The sequence below is a fragment of the Erythranthe guttata genome, chromosome 11 (genome assembly GCF_056151865.1).
Source record: "Erythranthe guttata isolate IM_541 chromosome 11, IM_541, whole genome shotgun sequence".
In the NCBI taxonomy this organism is placed as follows: domain Eukaryota; kingdom Viridiplantae; phylum Streptophyta; class Magnoliopsida; order Lamiales; family Phrymaceae; genus Erythranthe; species Erythranthe guttata.
In genome coordinates this window covers 2052466-2072574 of record NC_142543.1, presented here as the reverse complement: position 1 = coordinate 2072574, position 20109 = coordinate 2052466, and the positions used below count along the sequence as shown (strand labels likewise).

The following is a 20109-nucleotide window of genomic DNA, read 5'->3' as shown; positions in this document are numbered from 1 at the left end:
ACTTACAGGGTGTTCTTCATCCGTATTCAATCCAATGTCAATTAAAGTTAGATCGATAATTTCAACAAACCCATACATAGTTAAGTCGATTGATAGTTGCTAAAATCTTTAAAAAAGAAAAAAAAAAATCAGGCACTGGTTTAATGAAAATAGACCGCGTCACTGCGCCAATGCTAAAATCCAACAACGTTATAAAATCGCAAATAGAACGGTTCAAGATAATACGAGTGGTGTTTTTACTCTCACGAGTTCGAACACAAAGACGAGACTGATTTCTTGGACCATAAGCAAAAACCTAGTAACAACAACGTAGGAAAGAGCAAGACGGCAAACATTAACTTGTTTTTTTTTTTAAGGTACTAGGTTCTGATTAACAAATTTTTGTACACAAATCGGCGCTCACTAAATAGATCGAAAATGTCTTGAGCAACAAGGAACAGCCATTTTCAGTTACCCCCAACCTGCCTTTTCCACGAATCTTCCACAATCAATTCATCGACTCCCCAATCTTCGTAGCTGAAATCAAGGGATTAAAGATTATAATCCATTTTTAAATAAGATTTCATCATTTCATGGTAATAAATATTACACGAAAGATGCCTTGCAAAATCTGTAATAAAAATAGACAGGATTTTACCTTCCATCAGGTAGGTAACGACGAATTGTGAAGGGTATTTTTCGCTCACGAAGCTCTTTCATTGCAATCTGAGATGAAATATAACACGGATAAGAGACATCAAAAAAGGAACTGAATTGGGCATGTTTCAAAAAACGAAATGCATGCTTTAAGAGATGGATCCAAATGCACAAATTATTCAACATCACTTAAAATAATTTTCTTTAACCACTTCCCTAACAAACAATTCGGATACGTTTCCAGTAACCACAACCCTCACACAAACTTTCTTAAGGTTGATACCAGTTTTTTTTTCTTTCGCTAAATAGAACTGATCTTATTTAAAGTATGTTGCACAGTTAGTAATTCTAAGAAAGTAAAGCAATTGATCATTCTTTAAACAGTGACTCGAGGTTGGGCTAAATCAACATGGTCGATTGAGGTCGGAGCCACTTGCACGCTAAAAAGGAAATTACTCAAATGGTGGAGAACCAGTGTGTTTCCTAGCAGCAGCTTACAACATAAATTTGATATCCATGCTTTGTAATTCGATAACACATGGAGGAGGTAGGTACAATGGAAATAAATAAAATCTATTCGATAACACATGTAGGAGGTAGGTACAAGGAAAATAAATAAAATCTAGTGACTTTGATCGACAATGGTTCCAGTCTTTACTCAAACAACGACATTGTCTTACACTATTATGCAATTTGAAACCTACATCTGCTCTTACCCCAGCCTAGATAAGCATAATCATTTACTGAAATGAGCATACGGAGAAATTCAAAATCAAGAGCTTGCTTTAGCAATGGTAGTTCCCTCACTATATAAACTTCATACGTCTCTCGTCATCTGATATAAGTAAAGAATTGCCTCGTATCACATTAAATTAGCTTATAAAAACGCACGACAATATCTTGATAAGTATTTCAGCATAGTGGTTTACACATGAATCCATACTAAATAACGGTAAACATCTTGACCTTAACATATAACTCGAGGGCTAATCCGAAACAGAACACCATAGAATTCAAAATCGCACAATAATCAAAGTCACATATCTCGTTTAAGAACTTCAACTCCAATATCAAAGTGCCTCAAAAGTAAACAACAAAAACAAAATGTCAATTTTCAGATAAAAGTTCTTAAACATTTTACCTCCAAAGGGTCCGTTTCACCCTCGAGCTCCACCATCACAGGAGCATTCATGCTGCAAAATCACATCCAACCGAAATCAACATCAACTCAACTACTCCAAAAGTAAGCACAATTACCAAATTAAAGCTTCAAATATACATTAAATCCCAAACCTAATCTGCAGGGCCCGTGTGCCCAAAATCCTGGCCCGCTCATACTTGGTCATATACTTAGACGTTTTACGAGGCCGTTCAACGGGCTCTTGCTCCTGCTTCTCCTCACCATCCCCTTCAATCGGGTCAGGAACATCATCAGGGTTTTCATTATCTTCTTCCACTTCTACCCCTTCCTATCAATTCAATAATTAAACCCAAAAAAAAAAACACTTACCAAATATTATTGAACAACGAACACTTCATCAAAAAACTCACACTAACATTTACCAACTCCACAAATCATCAAGTAACTAGACGAGTGTATTACAATGTAAATTTAAAAATAAAATTACTCACATCAAGCTCCGGCTCCATCGGCTCATCTTCGTACCTACAAAAATCAAGGTTACATTTTACAAAATAAACCCGGGCTAAACCCTAATTTGTAAAAACAGAAGTGATTTATTCATTTACGGTGAGAAAACAAAGAAAAGAGTATAAGTAGCGAAATTAGGGGAAATTAAATTCGAAGAATTTGCTAACCCTCCGTCCATTTCATAATCCTCGTCGGCCATGGCGGTAAGAGGGTTTTTTCTTCTCTTCTCTCTCTTCGGTTTTTCCGCTTCTCTGTTGCTGCGAAATGTGTACGCACTCGAATAATACTTTTATTATGCACAGAAAGGTGAAGCCTAATGGGCCGGGTCAAAGCCCATTGGGCTTACAAAACAACGGATCCGGCCCGTCAAATGTTTTTTAATTTAATTTAATTTTAATGCTTTGTAAACGACTACGTTTTAAATTTATAAAAACGCGTTGGAGTTGAGTATTTTAACTCGCGCTTTTGGCGTTGCTGAGGAGGGGAGCAAACGGTGTCGTTTTTTATATACATTTTTCCTAAGAACCCTAAAATATCCATTTTGAATTTGGGATTTCAATCGAATTTCCTTTCAATTTACGAGCGTTTTATGTTACAAAATTGCGTGTTCGTAACATGCTTTGAGTGATTTAATTTTTTGTTGTATCATTTATTATGAATTTTTGCATTCAAAGTAATTATGCGCCCATAAATTACCGAACTGATCAACCATCAAATAAAGTTCAATTATTTAATTATCAGTCAATAGAAGATGAGGCAAATGTAATTCATTATAAAACTTCTGCAAGTGTTTGTTGAAGGTCTCAACTATATAGTCCAATCCAGGACAAAAAAAGAATCTTCCATAGAAACATTAAATTAAATAAAATAAAATAAAATTAAACAAAATTAAAAATAAAAAATAAATAAAAAGACTATTCATTGTCTCCATCATTAGTTCCTAACCAAAGGATTACATTACACAAATCAGCCTCAAACAAATGCTCATAACAATGAAGTTATCAATCATAGCTGAATCTGCAATTCAATTCAATTATTAATTACCTTAAATTTACCATAATATAAAATAAAATAAATAGCAATTATTATAAATTAAAAAAAAAAAAAAAAAAGGTTCTTACCCTGCATGTGAGGATATTATGCACTTTCAAGGGCATAATAAAGCTTCGAAACTCGTCTCCTAAGCAACGGCTCCAATCGAAACGAAGAAATGTTCGTCTGCCATTTCTTCGCTTCGTACATCTCGTTCCACGCTTGCACTATCTCGTCAATATTGAATCCCAAACCTACATTCACATAAATAAATCAATAAAAACAAAACTAAAAAAGAAAGTCGATTTTTTTTTCTTTTTCGAACATTTCACCTTCTAAAGTAGTACCGTTCGAACAATGATTCTTGATCATCACATTAATATCGGTAGCGGAAGCGCCCGCGAGCTCGAATTTCTCGATAGCAACCTCCAAACACTCGTGCCATACGGGCAATTCCAACTTATACTCCATAATCGATCTCTCGTACAACATCGTACCCCACAAAACGAATATCTGCGACCGGATATTCGAAGCCTGCTCCTCCGCCTCGTCAGCGCTCACGTGTTTCTTAAACAAATTGTCCAATTTCATCTTCTGCAATAAAGTCTCGATTTTGTTCCGTTTAAACATTTCGCTCTGCCGCTTCTCGTCCAAACCCTCCCACATCTGCATACCCCTCTCCATATTCTCCTCCGCGTTGTTATAAAGCATGAGCACTTCGCCCGAAGGCCAACTTTCCAATTCAACCTCGGTCGCGATTACATAGTACCAAGACAGCTTTGCTTGTTCGAATTGCTGTTGCCCTAAAGCAAGAACCGCTTCGTAAAAATCGGGTTTGATTCTCAACGCCTCTTCGTATCTCGTCCCGGCTTTGACAAATTCTTCTTGAGCCCATTCGTAACCGGATTTTATTTTTTCGAGAACGGAATCTCGAGAAGATTCTTCGTTGAAGTAAACCCTTCTCCTCGCTCGAGACATGTGTACATTGCCCCAATTGAACAATGCCAAAGCCGCCATTTCTTGGAACTTATCGGCTGCGGTGTCGAATAAATCTTGCGCCTCTTCACTAGTGACCGTTTCTTCCATCGCTTCGGAGTAGAGCTTCATTCCCACTTCGTGTATGTCTATGTAAGCGTCTATATCGAATCCGACGTAGTATTTGAAGAACTGAGCAAACTGAATGATCCAATCACTTATACAAGTTGGCTCCGTTTGCAGCTCCTTTCTCTTGCCGATAAGCCCGTTTAAGGTTGTCGTCTTTTCGAGCTTTTCTCGAGTACTATTAATTTTCGTAAAAAACGGATCTTGATCGGGGCTAACTTCGATAACGTAAAGCTTTAACGAACCGTGTCCCACGGAAGCCTCGGCCCACCTCAACTCTTCGGTTGTTGTGATTGTGACCAAATCGCCCTCTTGATCCTTGTACTTGACAAGAACGGCTTTCGTGGTCGGAAATCGATCGGAAATAATCTCCCTCACTCGAAAAATATCACAATTAAGAGGGATTTGAGCCCATCTTATATCTTCCCCGAAAACCAATTTCACCGTTCGTTTAGCCTCATCCACCGAAGCACTAGTACTACTAATTTTCTCCTCAACAACCAACTTATCTTCGGTATTCTTCTCCTCTATCCGAACCTCGATTTTCTCAACTTTCCCCTGTTTTTTCTCTTCACTAAATTCATCGATTTTCTTCCCCTGTTTCTGCAGCGGCTCGTCGACGTAATCGGGCAAAGGAACCAAATCGACGGGCATTTCGGCAATCCTCGACCCTTTTCGTTCGAACGTCTTTCTCAACCTCTCCTCGATTTCGCTCGCCATGAGATTGTTCGGCTCCAACTTGAGGACCGTCCGAACGTCCCTAAGAGCCAAATCGAGCCTATCCAAAGCCTCGTAGCACCGGGCCCGTTTCAAGAACGCCTTGCTATACATCGGCGTGACCTCTAAAGCTAGATTGCACTCGTGGATCGCACGAGGGTACTCGATCATGCCCATCTGCATGTAGCACTCGGCCATGTTGCTTCTTAACGAGGATATGTCGATGTGGTTCGACGGGAGGAGCTGGATCGCCTTCTCGTACTTCAAAAGCGCGCCTTCGTAGTCCCGTCTTTGGAACAACCGGTTGCCTTCGTCTTTTAACTCGTACGAAACCGACATGAACATGGCTGCGTCTCGGTCGAACGTCGTCGACGTGCTTTCGGCGACCCGCATTTGTCGGAGGTATAGTTCGCGCCATTTGTCTCCGTACAGGCTCTTCTGGTTTCCGGCTTTCCCCATTTTTCCTATTTATTATGTTAAAAATCTAATAAAGCAAACTACCAAAAAAATTAAAATTATCTATAAAAAAAACACCCAATAATTAGATCCAAATACAAAATTCGGGATCTTTAACCAACAATGCGAAAATAAAAAAAGAAATCAATCTGACCCGACCCGACCCGACCCACCACCACAAGCAACCGATTTGAAGTCAAAGATCCAATCTTTATCAAGAAATAAAAAATCCCAGATAAATTATTGTCTATGAAATAAATCCCAATTCAGAGATTATGAATTTGAATTGAGAAAAGACGAAAAAGATTGTGGTAATGGTGATGGGATTGGCGGGAAATGTGGTTTGTATCTGCAAAGACTCGATCTTGCACAAACCCTTCAAAATTTTCTTGGGATTTTCGAATGGAAAATCAAGAAATTTGTAGGTTTGTCGAAAGAGAAATTGCAGATTAAATGAAAAGGGAGGAGGAACCACCACTGAAAGGAAAGATTGTATACGCCAGCAAGATAAATGGAGGATTTATTTTTATTATTTTTTAATATTTTTTTGTTGCAGCTTGAAGAAAGTAGAAGCCACAAAAAATGATCAAATTTTTTTTTTTTTTATTGATTAATATTTAGAGAAAAAAAATAAAAAGAAGGGAGAAATCTTGATTTTCGCGGAAAATTTCAAGACAATGGGCTGTTGTCCAACGGACAAACAAAAGAACGTGGGACCGCGTTTCTCTGTGCTCCAAGATTGTTGGGAGGGTTAGTCACACGTGGCAATTCGACCAACTGCCTGTGTTTAAGTTCACCGCATTTTCCTGTAAAAAAAAATTAATAGGGAAGAAACGTACTATAAAATTTATTCCTATTTTGATAACTTTACTCGTTTTAGAATTCTCTCCTCTTTAAAACTTAAATAAAATTAAAAAAATAATATACATTATTACCTTATCATATAAAAATGGGGTTTGAATTTTTATTCTCGATAGTAGTAATCTAGCAGATTTTAAAGAAAAATTAAACTACCCAAGTTAATATTTCAATTAACAAATTTCATATATATATACTGGAACATGTAAAATTATTGGGGGGCAACAACCCCCTATACATATAGAGGATCCACCTCTGAGGAGTAGTTGTAATTATCCAAACATGATTGAGTTTTTTTTTTTTTAATCGGACCGTAATTTACCCTTTATTTTATTATTATTTAATTTAAAAATTAGAAACTTCTATCCACTGTTTTCTAGCACAATCAAATTTTATTGTCGGAATATTTACTGTTGTGTGTATTTTTTTCATTTTCAATCACACAATGTTTTACAATATCCACTGCATATACATACAACTGCTTCAGCATAATTTTTGTTTTGTTAATTAAATTATTTTTTTGCACAAGGGCAAGTTGGCACAAATATCCAGAAATGCAGTTGAAAAATATTCAAACATTTAGTAAAAGATATTACCAACTATATTTATGATTTTCCTATAATATTGCTAAACATCAACACACGTTCTAACATTACATACGATCGTTCTAACATTACATACGATGATTCAACAAGGTCGAGGTCGAATTGAAAGAATCTTGAAACGGAATCTTGAAACGGAATCTTGAAACGGAATCAACTTCACGAGGTCGAGCCTGGATCGCTTATCACGCCCAAAAAGTCATCCTTTATCGTGCCAATACAGAACTGCGATAATAAGGAAAAAATATTAGAGCCACAAAACACAGAATTCTGACACAACTATAGTCGGGAGCCGGGAGCAAAGTATTTTTATTTTTTTTGAAATATCAATATATGAAGACTTACGATTTCAGTGGGAGCAAAGTATTTTTATTTTTTTTGAAATATCAATATATGAAGACTTACGATTTCAGTGGCATCGACTCGGGTTCCAATAATCTTCAGACGGACTTCACTCTCTTTCTGGATTCTTACGGATCCGTCCGATGTCGTGTAGTTGGGCATATCTCCGGTCTGGAACTCCATGTCGTCCGGAATCAACTACAAACAATAAATCGAAATTTCAAATTACTATTAAGCCAGAATTAGGAAAAAAATTGCAAACGAAACTTGTTTCGAAAACAATCCAAAAGGCAAAATATCAAAGTATTGTTAACTATTAGAAGCATAGGCATACATACGATGGTTGATAGTTTTCCATCACAAACAACTCCACAAAACAGAAGTATACGTAACGGAGCATTTCAAAGAAAGATGCAAAGGTCTTCTAGAATTACGTACACAACAAACTTTAAAATAATTACAACAAACCTTAATCGAGCTTTCGATAATGAAGAGAGAAGTTTTTAAATAACTAATGACAGTCAAACTGTAAAGGCACCTCTAACAAGGAGATGTATTTTCAAAAGCACGATCAAAAGTAGAAATACAATAGTTATGAATCACCCGAGTCTGCTCAGAGTATCGATCACACAGATATTTTCATAATATGCTATATTGTTAAATTAGCATGATGAATCGAAAAAGGACCCGAGGCAAGTAATCCCAAGAAATGCTCATAATCCCTAAAGTTTAACTGGACCACAGTAACAAGCACTTATAAATCGACAAAAAAACGAAAGACAAGTACCAAATAAAGATGGTTCCATCCTACGTCTAGGAGAAATATATAAGCAACAAGAAAAGTAAAAGAGGAAATTAAGCCACTAACATGATTGGATACGAAGATTTGGACAGGTCCAGCTTCAGCAAAAAAACCCATCTGCAACAATTTTAAGTACAATGTATAAACGCAAACAAATGATCAAAAATTATCGGGTGGGGTGGGGTGGGTTGGGTTGAGGGGGTGTCTAACCTTGTTAACCATGGTAACAACAGCTTCCAGAATCTCGCCTTTAAAGGGTCGGAATACAACACATTGATACTTAACAGGAAAGGTAACGAATCCAGTCCCATCACGGATTAACCCTTTCCCGATACTCTCAACGCCAGTTATTGCCACAATAAACCCATGGCGACCACTGATAAAACAATAAATAACAGTTAATATGGTCAAGCATCGGATAAACCATGTAATCCTAAATAAATAAAATAGAGAAACTGTAAACTGCGGGATTTAATAAACCTGCAAGTGCCTTCGACATCCTTCATGAGCTTGGAGACAAGCTTATCTTTCATATCACGGCCAAAGTGACGAGGGTGCAGCTGCATGTTTCGCTCCAATACTATGTGAAAAAACATCTTTCCTTCTTTGCTTTTTTGTTAATTTCAGGTTGCGGTGAGAAATTATTTATCGAGTATCTTCCTCCTGAAATTACAAAACGGAAAAAAGTTACAGACTTGGGCACGACGAACGACCTCATCAAAATCTTACTCCTCAAATCACTCAACACAACACAATTGGGCATTTATTGATTAATCCATCAATTGCTAGACCTTTAAAGCAGAAAACTAGGGGAGGAAATACATATAAGATTATGAATGTAGACGATACAATGAAAAGCAACAAGACTTAAAAACAGAACGATTTCACGTTTTCGAGCTAAGCATTACATTGGGTTAAATCACACAAATTAGAATAAATAAATAAATAGAAAGGCAAGTAAAAGCAATACAAACTTGATAAACATAGAAAACATAGAAAAGCTATGGTCTTGAAAACTTGAAAAAACGCGTTGCTCCAAAAAAACAAAAAGTCGAGATTTTTGTATTTACCATCATCGTATTTGACAATTAAATTAGCAGAGTAACGAGAATAAAATACAAATTAAAATAATACGGGTTCAACCTGCAGCAAGGGTGAGATGGCGGCAGAAGTTCGCCGGCGGTGATGGCTCAGGTAGACGGGGAGATGTGTAGGAATAGGGAAAAATCGATTTGCGGGGAAATAGCGCTGAGAGAGATTTATAGAGATTCTTGGAGATATAGGAAACTTTTAGAAAAGGAATTAGGGCTGCGAGAGATTGAGAGAGATTTATATAGTTCTTAGGACTGCGAGCGAGAGATTGAGAGAGATTTATATAGTTTTTGGAGAATTACAGGACCTGCGAGCGATTATTGATATAGTTCTTGGAGAATTACAGGACTGCGCGAGATTGAGAGAGATTTATATAGTTCAGAATTACAGAAAACCTAACTTTTAGAAGGGAACTAAATAGGGCTGCGAGAGATTGAGAGAGATTGATATAGATTCTATTGGAGAATTATAGGAAACTTGTAGAGCGGAAATAGGGCTGCGAGAGATTGAGAGCAATGTTTTCATAACCGGACCGGACCGGCCCGGCCCGGCCGGTTCAACCGCGAACCGGTGATTGGTCCGGTCCGGTTCGACTGTAAAACTCGCGAAAGCCAAAAAACCGGGCAGAATGATTATGGACCGGTGAAAACCGGCTATGAAACCCGGTTTATGGCAATAATAATAATCAGCGGAAATTGTGTTCTCCTCTCTGAAGTTGGTTTGTAAGAAGAAGATGTTTGAGTTGAAGGATTTAAGGAAGAAAGGAGAAAAAAAATCAAAATAAAAAATGTTTTTTTTCTTCTTTTTGTGTTCTTCTGAACATTGTCGGCGGAAGGAGAAAGAGTGTAGATGGTGAGACTTGAGAGTGTTGCAGCTGAATGTGTTAGGGTTTGATCATATCTTGAGTAATTTATATGAAAACAATATAATATTATTTATTAATTTAGTTAATTTTTATTATTGCTTTATTTTTAAACTTATTTTTTATGTGCTAATAAATTTATTATTTAAAACGTATTTACATAGTAGAATAAATTTTAAATGATTCATAATTTATTTCTCTATTATTGTAATTTTAAAATTTATGTTATGATCTTATAAAATTTTATTTTATTTTCTCTATATATTCAAATTTATTATGGGTACTTAATGAATTGAATTTCATGTTGATATTTAGTGATAGATGTAGTTTTTTAATGTATAAATTATATGTCACTATAAAATTATATATAAATTACTAAAAAAAATAAAAAGAATATGAAAACTCGGTTGAATCACGATTGAACCGGTCCAACCATGACCAAGTTGCTTGTCCGGTTCTATCCCCGGTCCGGTTTTAAAAACATTTGAGAGAGATTTATATAGATTATTGGAGAATTACAGAAAACTTTTAGAACGGAAAATAGGACTGAGAGAGATTTATAGAGATTCTTGGAGAATCACAGGAAACTTTTAGAACTTTACTTTTGTAGATATTTTATAATAAAACTTTGGACTGTAGATATTTTATGAGTAAAAAGCAGTTTGCCCCCTCAACTAATGGTCGTTTTGCACTTTGTCCCCAAACAAAAGAAATTTACACGAATTTATCTAAACTCGTTAGTCCGTTGCACGGGTGCCCCATAAACTCAATTTTCTGGCAATTTTGGACGGAATGTTATATTATGTGCGATGCACGTGTGATTTGCAGAGTAAATTTGTCTATCCACTAAAATTCTATATATTAAATATAAACTAATCATTAAAACACAAAACTAAAAAAAAAAAAAAAAAGTTAAAATAAAAAAAGAAGATTAAATGGCAGAGGAAAAAGGGTGAACGCAAAATAGGGAAAATTAACTGTAGGAGAACATAAATTAATTGTCTTGTACGAAATCTCGCTGCAAAGGCTTCACCAATGGCCGCAGATGGTGACTTTCTCGGTGCTACTCGTTTGTTTCGGCAATATCTATAGAAGTCCAGCCGGCGAGGGTGTCTTCAAACATCTCGTCAATCAAAATAATCTAGACTCTAAATTTTATTGATTCCGCCGCCGCCGTTTTGACGAGCTCCTTCCTCGGCCACAAGTTCCACGGCCTCGCATCCCCATTAGCCTCGTCTGCCAGCGCCGAAATGGAGTAGTTTCGCGACGGGATGGTGGGAGTTAATGGGATGGGGTTTGGGCGAAAGGTCTTGTTGTCGGAGTTGTGTCCTGGGTTGCTTTGATTAGGGGAATTCCGACGGCGGAAGGAGTGGGAATTGGAGGCGACGCAGAGGAGGAATTTGGGCTAAGCAAGGATCGGAAACAAGAATAGAAAAAATTACAGAAATTAATTCTCTCTAGTTGAGAATTAGAGAGAGAGAGAGAGATTTGGCAGATTAAAAAAAATGAAAAATGGAAAGGAGAGATGAAAAAGAAAAAGAGAAAATTAAACTTTTAGTCAAGATGCGAAGGAATAGACAAATTTAACCCTATCTATTTCACATGTGGCGTGCGTGCACAGATTTCCAGTGAATTTTGCCGGAATATACCACTTTTTGGGCACCGTGCAACAAAAACTCGAGTTTAGGTAAAAACGTGCAAAAAAAAAATTGTTTGGGGGCAAAGCGCAAAATGGATCATAGTTTAGGGGGCAAACTGCTTTTTACTCATAACTTATAACAATAGTTTGGCTTCTTCTACTAAATTTTTAGCCGTTAGATCAAAATAGATCTCCACGGTCTATTAGTCGTTAGATCAAAATAGATCTCCACCATCCATTAAAGAATAGATCTCCACCATCCATTAAAGAAGTCTACTAAATTCTTAATCGTTAGATAAAAAAAATCTTCACCATCTATTAAAGAGTTGGCTTAGTATAAATATGAGTAATTTTTAGGTGTTAGATCAACATAGTCTCCACATTTAATGTTGTATGTATTTTTTTTTTCATTTTCAATCACACAATGTTTTACAATATCCAGTCCATAAGGGCAAGTTGGCACAAATATCCAGAAGTGCAGTTGAAAAATATTCAAACATTTAGTAAAAGATATTCTCAACTATAGTTATGATTTTCCTATAATATTGCTAAACATCAACGCACGTTCTAACATTACATACGATTGATTCAACACGGTCGAATTGAAATAAACTATAGCCCAATTGAACTAGAAATCTTGAAACGGAAAACGAACTTCACGAGGTCGAATTGAAATAAACTATAGCCCAATTGAACTAGAAATCTTGAAACGGAATACGAACTTCACGAGGTCGAGCCTGGATCGCTTATCACGCCCAAAAAGTCATCCTTTATCGTGCCAATACAGAACTGCGATAATAAGGAAAAAATATTAGAGCCACAAAACATGAAGACTTACGATTTCAGTGGCATCGACTCGGGTTCCAATAATCTTCAGACGGACTTCACTCTCTTTCTGGATTCTTACACATCCATCCGATGTTGTGTAGTTGGGCATATCCGGTCTGGAACTCCATGTCGTCCGGAATCAACTACAAACAAGAAATCAAAATTTTGAATTAGAACGAAACTATTAAGCCAGAATTAGGAAAAAAAATTGCAAAGGGAAACTTGTTTCGAAAACAATCCAAAAGGCAAAATATCAAAGTATTGTTAACTATTAGAAGCATAGACATACGATGGTTGATAGTTTTCCATCACAAACAATTCCACAAAACAAAAGTATACGTAACGGAGCATTTCAAAGAAAGATGCAAAGGTCTTCTAGAATTAAGTACACAACAAACTTTAAAATAATTACAACAAACCTTAATTGAGTTTTCGATAATGAAGAGAGAAGTTTTTAAATAACAAATGACAGACAAACTGTAAAGGCAACTCTAACAACGTGATGTATATTCAAAGCACGATCAAAATTAGAAAAAAAAAAACGTTAGGAATCACTCGAGTCTGCACAGCGGATCGATCACACAGATATTTTCATAATATGCTATACTTTCGGGGCTTGATAACATATACATAGTTAAAGTGACATAATGAATAGAAAACGGATCTGAGGCAAGTTATCCCTAGAGATGCTCGTAATCCCTAAAGTTTAACTGGACCACAGTAACAAGCACTTATGCATCATTTAAAAAAATTCGACAAAACGAACGAAAGACAAGTACAAGTAAAGGTCTAGGAGAAGTATATAAGCAACAGAGGAAATTAGGCCACTAACATGATTGGATACGAAGATTTGGACAGGTCCAGCTTCAGCAAAAAACCCCATCTGCAACAATTTTAAGTACAATGTATAAATCATAAAAGATACATAAACACAAGCAAATGATCAAAAATTGGAGGGTGGGGTGGGTTGTTAGGGGTGTCTAACCTTGTTAACCATGGTAACAACAGCTTCCAGAATCTCGCCTTTAAAGGGTCGGAATACAACACATTGATACTTAACAGGAAAGGTAACGAATCCAGTCCCATCACGGATTAACCCTTTCCCGATACTCTCAACGCCAGTTATTGCCACAATAAACCCATGTGTTGGCCGAAAACCTACACGCAAGTGCACGTATCGTACAAGTAATAAAGTGGATTTTTAAGTCCAAGTATCGATCCCACAGAGAATATTTAATTATTTAATTCTAGACGCTAAATTCTAGCAATTATTATCAAGCCCACCCTACACAGTCGACTTTGGAGTGAATTAACTAAATTAAACTAAATTAAAAGCAAGCAAAAACAAGAAAGCAATTAAAAACGAAGATTTAATCAAGATAAGCAAGCCTATGATTTTATTCTTCCCCCTATGTGATTATTACTCCCCCAAAATTCCTTCAATTATGCAAGCAATTAACCCGGATTATTAACCTGAGATGCTAAAATAATCATAACCCGCTTCCGCGTGTATTACGATTCTAATACTCTAGATTCAATTACTATATTCCTATGCAATTAATTCTAGAACACAGCATTAAACACAAATCTCAATAATGGCTACCTAAGAAATTAACTATATTCCTATGTTAATACCACAAAGGCTCTTCTACCACAGTTCTAATTATTAACCCGATCTTCCGATTCATGCGATTAACAATAACATAAAAGCACATAAGTTGATCAAGTTCATGCACTTAATAAAACAAGTAGAAGAAATAATTCGGAATTAAAACTTGCATAAAATCATAGAATTGGGTTCATAAATCCCACATAGGGTTCCAAATAAAATCCTAGAAATAAAGACTTAGCTACTCGTAATTCTTATGATAAATAAAATAAAATAAATAAATTAAATAAGAAAAACTATGCTTGAATCTTCGTTGATCTTCTTTGCTCTTGAATTTGCGTCCGAAGATTGTGTAAAAAGATGGATCCCTAATTGTGTGCTTCCTTGTGCAATTAAAATTCCTTTACTGCGCAACTTCGGAGTCTCGGACGGGGGTCTCACAATTTGCACTAAAACTGGGACGGGGGTCTGAGCTTTAAATCTTCAGAATTTTGATATTTTCATTTTTGACCCATATTTTCGCCAAAATTGCAGTTTTGACCCCATGCTTTTCTAATTCTTCAATTTGTACCTAAAATACAATAAATCAACTTTTTAAGCACCAATTATCATTAAAACACACCAAAAGCTCAAATAAAAAGATACGATAAAGTGTAAAAATATACACTTAACACACCCCCAAACTTGAACTTTTGCTTGTCCTCAAGCAAAATCTATTCGTAAGCAAATAACTCAACTACCGCATCTCATCACATAGATTAATGACCAACTTCACGTTTTCAGAACTTGTAATTATAATGAAAATTCTTAGGCATTCGCAAGCTCAAAATTCAACAACACTTAGTCACTCACCATTACCAAAAACCACAATTCATACAATTGCTTCAAGCATCCAATATTTGCAAATTAAAGATAGAAATAATTTATACTTACATGCATATGCTTGACTCCAAATACTCACCAAATTATTCTAATCTACTAATATCGAACATTAAGCTATTGGGATCATTGGGGCTTTGTGGCTTTCAATTGTTAGGCTCTTTGGTTCGAGGTATGAAATATGGGTATGTGTGGCTATTCTTCTTGAATTTAGGTGATTACGCCAAACTTTGAAAGATAGGCATTTGAAACAATGAATTCACCTCTACAGACTTTAATAAACTCGATTTTCAAAAGTTCAAAAGTTTCCACTTTTGCTTTTGAGGCAATGGATCGTGTTTTCAAAAATAATTCAACAACTAGTCCTTATTTCTCCCTTCTAGTCTCTTCTTCTTCTCTTTTTTTTTTTTTATTATATATATAGAAGCATAGATATTTGTCTTTCTTTTTTTTTCTTTTTTTTTTTCGAAGAAGAAGAAGGACCTTATAAAAATTTTCGACTGAACTCCAAGGGGTAATTTTCAAGAATCTCCACCTATTCTACCTTACACATTGGCTAAAAGAAAGAACACTGATATGCATAATTAGGCCAACCCAATGGGCCTACAAGTTATTTACCTACTGGGCCACGAGCCCAATATCGAAGACCATTATCACCGAGGCCCAATCACCTTCAAGTAAGGTTCGGGCCCGACAATTTCAACTAAGATATAAATAAATGTTTGAACTCATTCCTCAAGGTACGTCCTATTAACTGAGCAATACTATTAACTGTATTCTCTGGACTATTTCTATGATCAACACGTCTGACTTGAGCGTCGGAGGGGTTTCCGCCGGATCAACCCCCGGCTTAGTTCATGCGTTCTATGATCGCAGGTACCTCAGGATCATCAAGTTGTCAAGCTACTGATCTGCTTTGCTCTCCCAGTTCATTTTCTACACCACCCTAGGTGATCTAAGTAATTAACATCATCATTTTGGCGCCGTCTGTGGGTACGATGCAAACCAGATCACGTAGCCAACAAGATCCTCCTGAGACGTCTGCTCGGAGAAAAAATGGCACAGCTAACGACCTCCCACCTCGTGGAGGCTCTGGCTTGCCACCTCCTCCACGTCCCATGGATCCGCCTCGCGAGGTTCAGGTGATCCCTCTCGGGACCCACCACTCGCCGATCCACCGCTCCCTGCTCCTCGAATAGTTCAAATAACCGAGGATGCGTTCCAACGCATGATAGCAGAAGCTTCAACTCACGCTAGAGGCCGTGACCCAATATATCGCCACGACGGGAGCAGATGCTCCCAACGCGATACCAGCACATGCTCCACATGTGGAGCCACCTATGGCACCACCGCCATCGACTCCCTGGGGGCTTACATCTGCCCCCAAAATATTTCGCTCTCCAAGGGTTATCGACTCCCTGGGGGCTTACATCGCCCCCAAAATATTTCGTTCGCCAAGGGTTATCGACTCCCTGGGGGCTTACATCTGCCCCCAAAATATTTCGCTCGCCAAGGGTTATCGACTCCCTGGGGGCTTACATCGCCCCCAAAATATTTCGTTCGCCAAGGGTTATCGACTCCCTGGGGGCTTACATCTGCTCCCAAAATATTTCGTTCGCCAAGGGTTATCGACTCCCTGGGGGTTCACATCGCCCCCAAAATATTTCATTCGTCATAGCAAGAGCCAACGCTCCTCCTCGTGAGGCCCCACTGGGTCCTCAACATGATCAATTTCTACTTACTTCTCGAACGGTTCAGATAACCGAAGAAGACCTTCAGCGTATGATCACGGAAGATTCAACTCGTGCTGCCACTGAATCAGTGGCACCATATATCGCCAAGGTGGGGCATCTCACCCCAGTGGTAATCTCCCTATTCAAAAAATAGAACATCCCCAAGGGGGTGAATATCAACCAAAAAAAAAAAAAAAAATCAACGAAAAAGATGAAAAAATAAAAGAAAAAAAGAAGAAGACGAAAAAACAGAAGAAGAAAGAAAAAGAAAAAAGAAGAAGATGAAAAAATAAGAAGATGAAAAAAGAGAAGAAAGAAGAAGAAAAAAGAAGATGAAAAAATACAAGAACAAGAAGAAGAAAAAAGAGAGTAATAGAAGAAGAAAGAAAAAAGAAAAAAGGGAGGAGCTGCAGCCGAGCCGCGTGCGTGAGCAGAGCCAAGCCGCGCGCGCGGCTTCATTAAAAAAAAAAAAAAAAGGATGGCGCGCGTGCACAGCACGCGCGCGTCAGCAAAAAAAAAAAAAAAAAAAAAAAAAAAAAAAAGGAAGAGGCGCGCGTGCACAGCACGCACGCGTGGCGAACACGCGCCTGACGCGCGCGCGTGCACAGCACGCGCGCGTCAGGAAAAAAAAAAAAAGGAAAAGTACCTCACACGCGCGCGCGCCTCCCAAGGCCTCCTTGGAGAGAGCGCTCCCATCTAATTGGACTCAACTTTCACCGCCCTCCACCAAATTGCGCGTAGATTTTGACTCGCTTCTCCAAATCGCACGAGAATTTCAACGCGCTCCACCAAATTCCGCGAGCTCTTTAACGCACCTACCAAATAACGTTCGTTATCAAATGGAAAATAAAAAAAAAAATATTTCTCCACGACATGCCAACGATTAACGCAAGACTACAGCACCGATCTACTCTCAATACGATCCGGTACCCCTTTCGACTTGGCTCCCACATCGTCTCGAGAGTGGGGGGCTTGCGAGACAACTTCCACGAGGAGCCAACTCGCTCAGTACTACCACCCGCAGCGAGACAACTCCCACGAGGAGCCAACTCCCTCGGGTCTACGAAACCATAGCGAGTTAACTCCCACGAGGAGACTACTCGCTCTGTCCTATAACCCGTTGCGAGGCAACTCCCACGAGGAGCCAACTCCCTCGGGTCTCAACGCCATAGCGAGATAACTCCCACGAGGAGCAAACTCACTCGGCCCTACACACTCGTTGCGAGACAACTCCCATGAGGAGTCAACTCCATCGGTATTACGAACCCGTAGCGAGACAACTCCCACGAGGAGCCAACTCGCTCGGAACTACAACGCGTAGCGGGACAATTCCCACGAGGAGATAACTCGCTCCGTCCTACAACCCGCAGCGAGACAACTACCACGAGGAGCCAACTCCTCGGGTCTACGAAACCATAGCGAGATAACTCCCACGAGGAGACCACTCGCTCCGTCTTATAACCTGTTGTGAGATAACTCCCACGAGGAGCCAACTCCCTCGGGTCTCATAACCACAGCGAGATAACTCCTACGAGAAGACCACTCGCTCTGTCCCACAATTCGCAGCGAGACAACTCCCACGAGGAGCCAACTCGCCCGATACTACAACTCATAGCGAGACAACTCCCACGAGGAGCCAACTCGCGCGGTACTACAACCGGCGGCAAGATAACTCCCGCGAGGAGATAACTTGCTCAGTCATATAACCCGTTGCGAGGCAACTCCCACGAGGAGTCAACTCCCTCGGGTCTACGAACCCAGAGCGAGATAACTCCTACAAGGAGACCACTCGCTCCATCCTACGACCCACATCGAGGCAACTCCCACGAGGAGCCAACTCGCTCGGTACTACGAACCCGTAGCGAGACAACTCCCACGAGAAGCCAACTCGCTTGGTACCACAACCCGCAGCGAGACAACTCCCACGAGGAGCCAACTCGCTCGATACTACAAGTCCGTTGCAAGGCAACTCCCACGTACAACCACCTCGCTCGATAATAAGACTCGCTGCGAAACAACTCCCACGAGGAGACAACTCGCTCAGAGCAACCTCAATCCGCACGCTCCTCAATCGTGCGTCATCCAATGCTCCTACAACTTCGCTGCAAGACAACTCTCTTGAAGAGACAACTCGCTTGCAATGCAGTACATAATCGCAAGCTCAAGTTAGCACGATTACAACCCTAGAAACACTTAGAGATATTATGAGAATCAATATAGCCTGGCCAGCTTGATTACACAAAATTTATCTACTTGTTTTCGATGGGTCCTTCATTAAAACGTGGCCACGGTCCAAACATACTTACGACCCACGAGGTCTAACAAGGGGCACGATCCCCATAAAAAAACTCTTGAGAGCCTGATCCTCTCCTCAAGTACATCACGCACAAGGCTATATGTAAACACATACAAGCAACGCGTCAAAACATTGACAATGTCGATAAATAACAACTCCCACGAGGAGAATACTAGCTCCGTGCTACTACATTATCACGAGACAACTCCCACGAGGAGATAACTCGATCAACTCTATTACCCCACGAGGAGATTACTTGATCCGTGCTACCACATTATCGCGAAACAACTCCCACGATGAGATAACTCGATCAACTATATTACCCCGCGACGAGACAACTCCCACGAGGAGACAATTCGCTACTACATCGTCGCGGGACAACACCGACAACTCAAATAACTTACATAGCGACAACTTAGTCGCGCTACGCGCCAACGCGCATTCACGCCCCTCCGACACACGCTCCAATGCATTTTCGCACACCATCAGGCCATATGCCAAAAAACGAACACTACAATTTTCACTCTCGACACGATTGAGAACCCATTTCGACATGGCCCCCACATCGACTCGAGAGTGGGGGGCTTAATGATATGCCTAATTGGGCCAACCCAATGGGCCTATAAGTTATTTACCTACTGGGCCACGAGCCCAATATCGAAGACCATTATCACCGAGGCCCAATCACCTTCAAGTAAGGTTCGGGCCCGACAATTTCAACTAAGATATAAATAAAGGTTTGAACTCATTCCTCAAGGTACGTCCTATTATTGAATAATACTACAAAATGTATATTCTCTGGACTATTTCTATGATCAGCACGTCTGACTTGAGCGTCGGAGGGGTTTCCGCCGGATCAACCCCCGGCTTAGTTCATGCGTTCTATGATCGCAGGTACCTCAGGATCATCAAGTTGTCAAGCTACTGATCTGCTTTGCTCTCCCAGTTCATTTTCTACACTACCCCAGGTGATC

General features: G+C 39.1%; 3 protein-coding genes and 1 pseudogene across 5 annotated transcripts; all 4 read right to left on the bottom strand.

Moving 5' to 3' along the window:
- Nucleotides 1–139: 139 nt before the first annotated feature.
- LOC105960659 (DNA-directed RNA polymerases II, IV and V subunit 6A) lies at nt 140–2600 on the bottom strand. Its single transcript, XM_012984849.2, has 6 exons — nt 2455–2600; nt 2269–2302; nt 1930–2105; nt 1778–1829; nt 638–705; nt 140–516 (listed from the first exon to the last, which is right to left on the bottom strand). The coding sequence occupies exons 1-6, from the start codon at nt 2484–2486 to the stop codon at nt 447–449; spliced, it is 432 nt and encodes a 143-aa protein (XP_012840303.1). The 5' UTR covers nt 2487–2600; the 3' UTR covers nt 140–446.
- Nucleotides 2601–3077: 477 nt separating this feature from the next.
- Nucleotides 3078–6269, bottom strand: LOC105960658 (protein PHOX1). Of its 2 annotated transcripts, none has more exons than XM_012984847.2 (3): nt 3652–6269; nt 3409–3573; nt 3078–3304 (listed from the first exon to the last, which is right to left on the bottom strand). In XM_012984847.2, exons 1-2 carry the CDS (start codon nt 5594–5596, stop codon nt 3425–3427), a joined length of 2094 nt encoding a protein of 697 aa, XP_012840301.1. In that variant the 5' UTR covers nt 5597–6269; the 3' UTR covers nt 3078–3304; nt 3409–3424. The 2 variants fall into 2 exon arrangements, with proteins under 2 accessions (XP_012840301.1, XP_012840302.1); XM_012984848.2 differs by having other exon boundaries at nt 3667–6269.
- Nucleotides 6270–6933: 664 nt separating this feature from the next.
- On the bottom strand, nt 6934–9714 carry LOC105960656 (DNA-directed RNA polymerase II subunit RPB7). The gene is made up of 6 exons (XM_012984846.2): nt 9341–9714; nt 8678–8860; nt 8408–8573; nt 8264–8314; nt 7459–7593; nt 6934–7278 (listed from the first exon to the last, which is right to left on the bottom strand). Exons 2-6 carry the CDS (start codon nt 8791–8793, stop codon nt 7213–7215), a joined length of 534 nt encoding a protein of 177 aa, XP_012840300.1. The 5' UTR covers nt 8794–8860; nt 9341–9714; the 3' UTR covers nt 6934–7212.
- A 2552-nt stretch (nt 9715–12266) lies between these two features.
- LOC105960627 (DNA-directed RNA polymerase II subunit RPB7-like) lies at nt 12267–19690 on the bottom strand (annotated as a pseudogene). Its single transcript, XR_016034353.1, has 5 exons — nt 19660–19690; nt 13604–13776; nt 13451–13501; nt 12629–12761; nt 12267–12579 (listed from the first exon to the last, which is right to left on the bottom strand). The product of XR_016034353.1 is annotated as a DNA-directed RNA polymerase II subunit RPB7-like (transcript).
- Nucleotides 19691–20109: the final 419 nt, after the last annotated feature.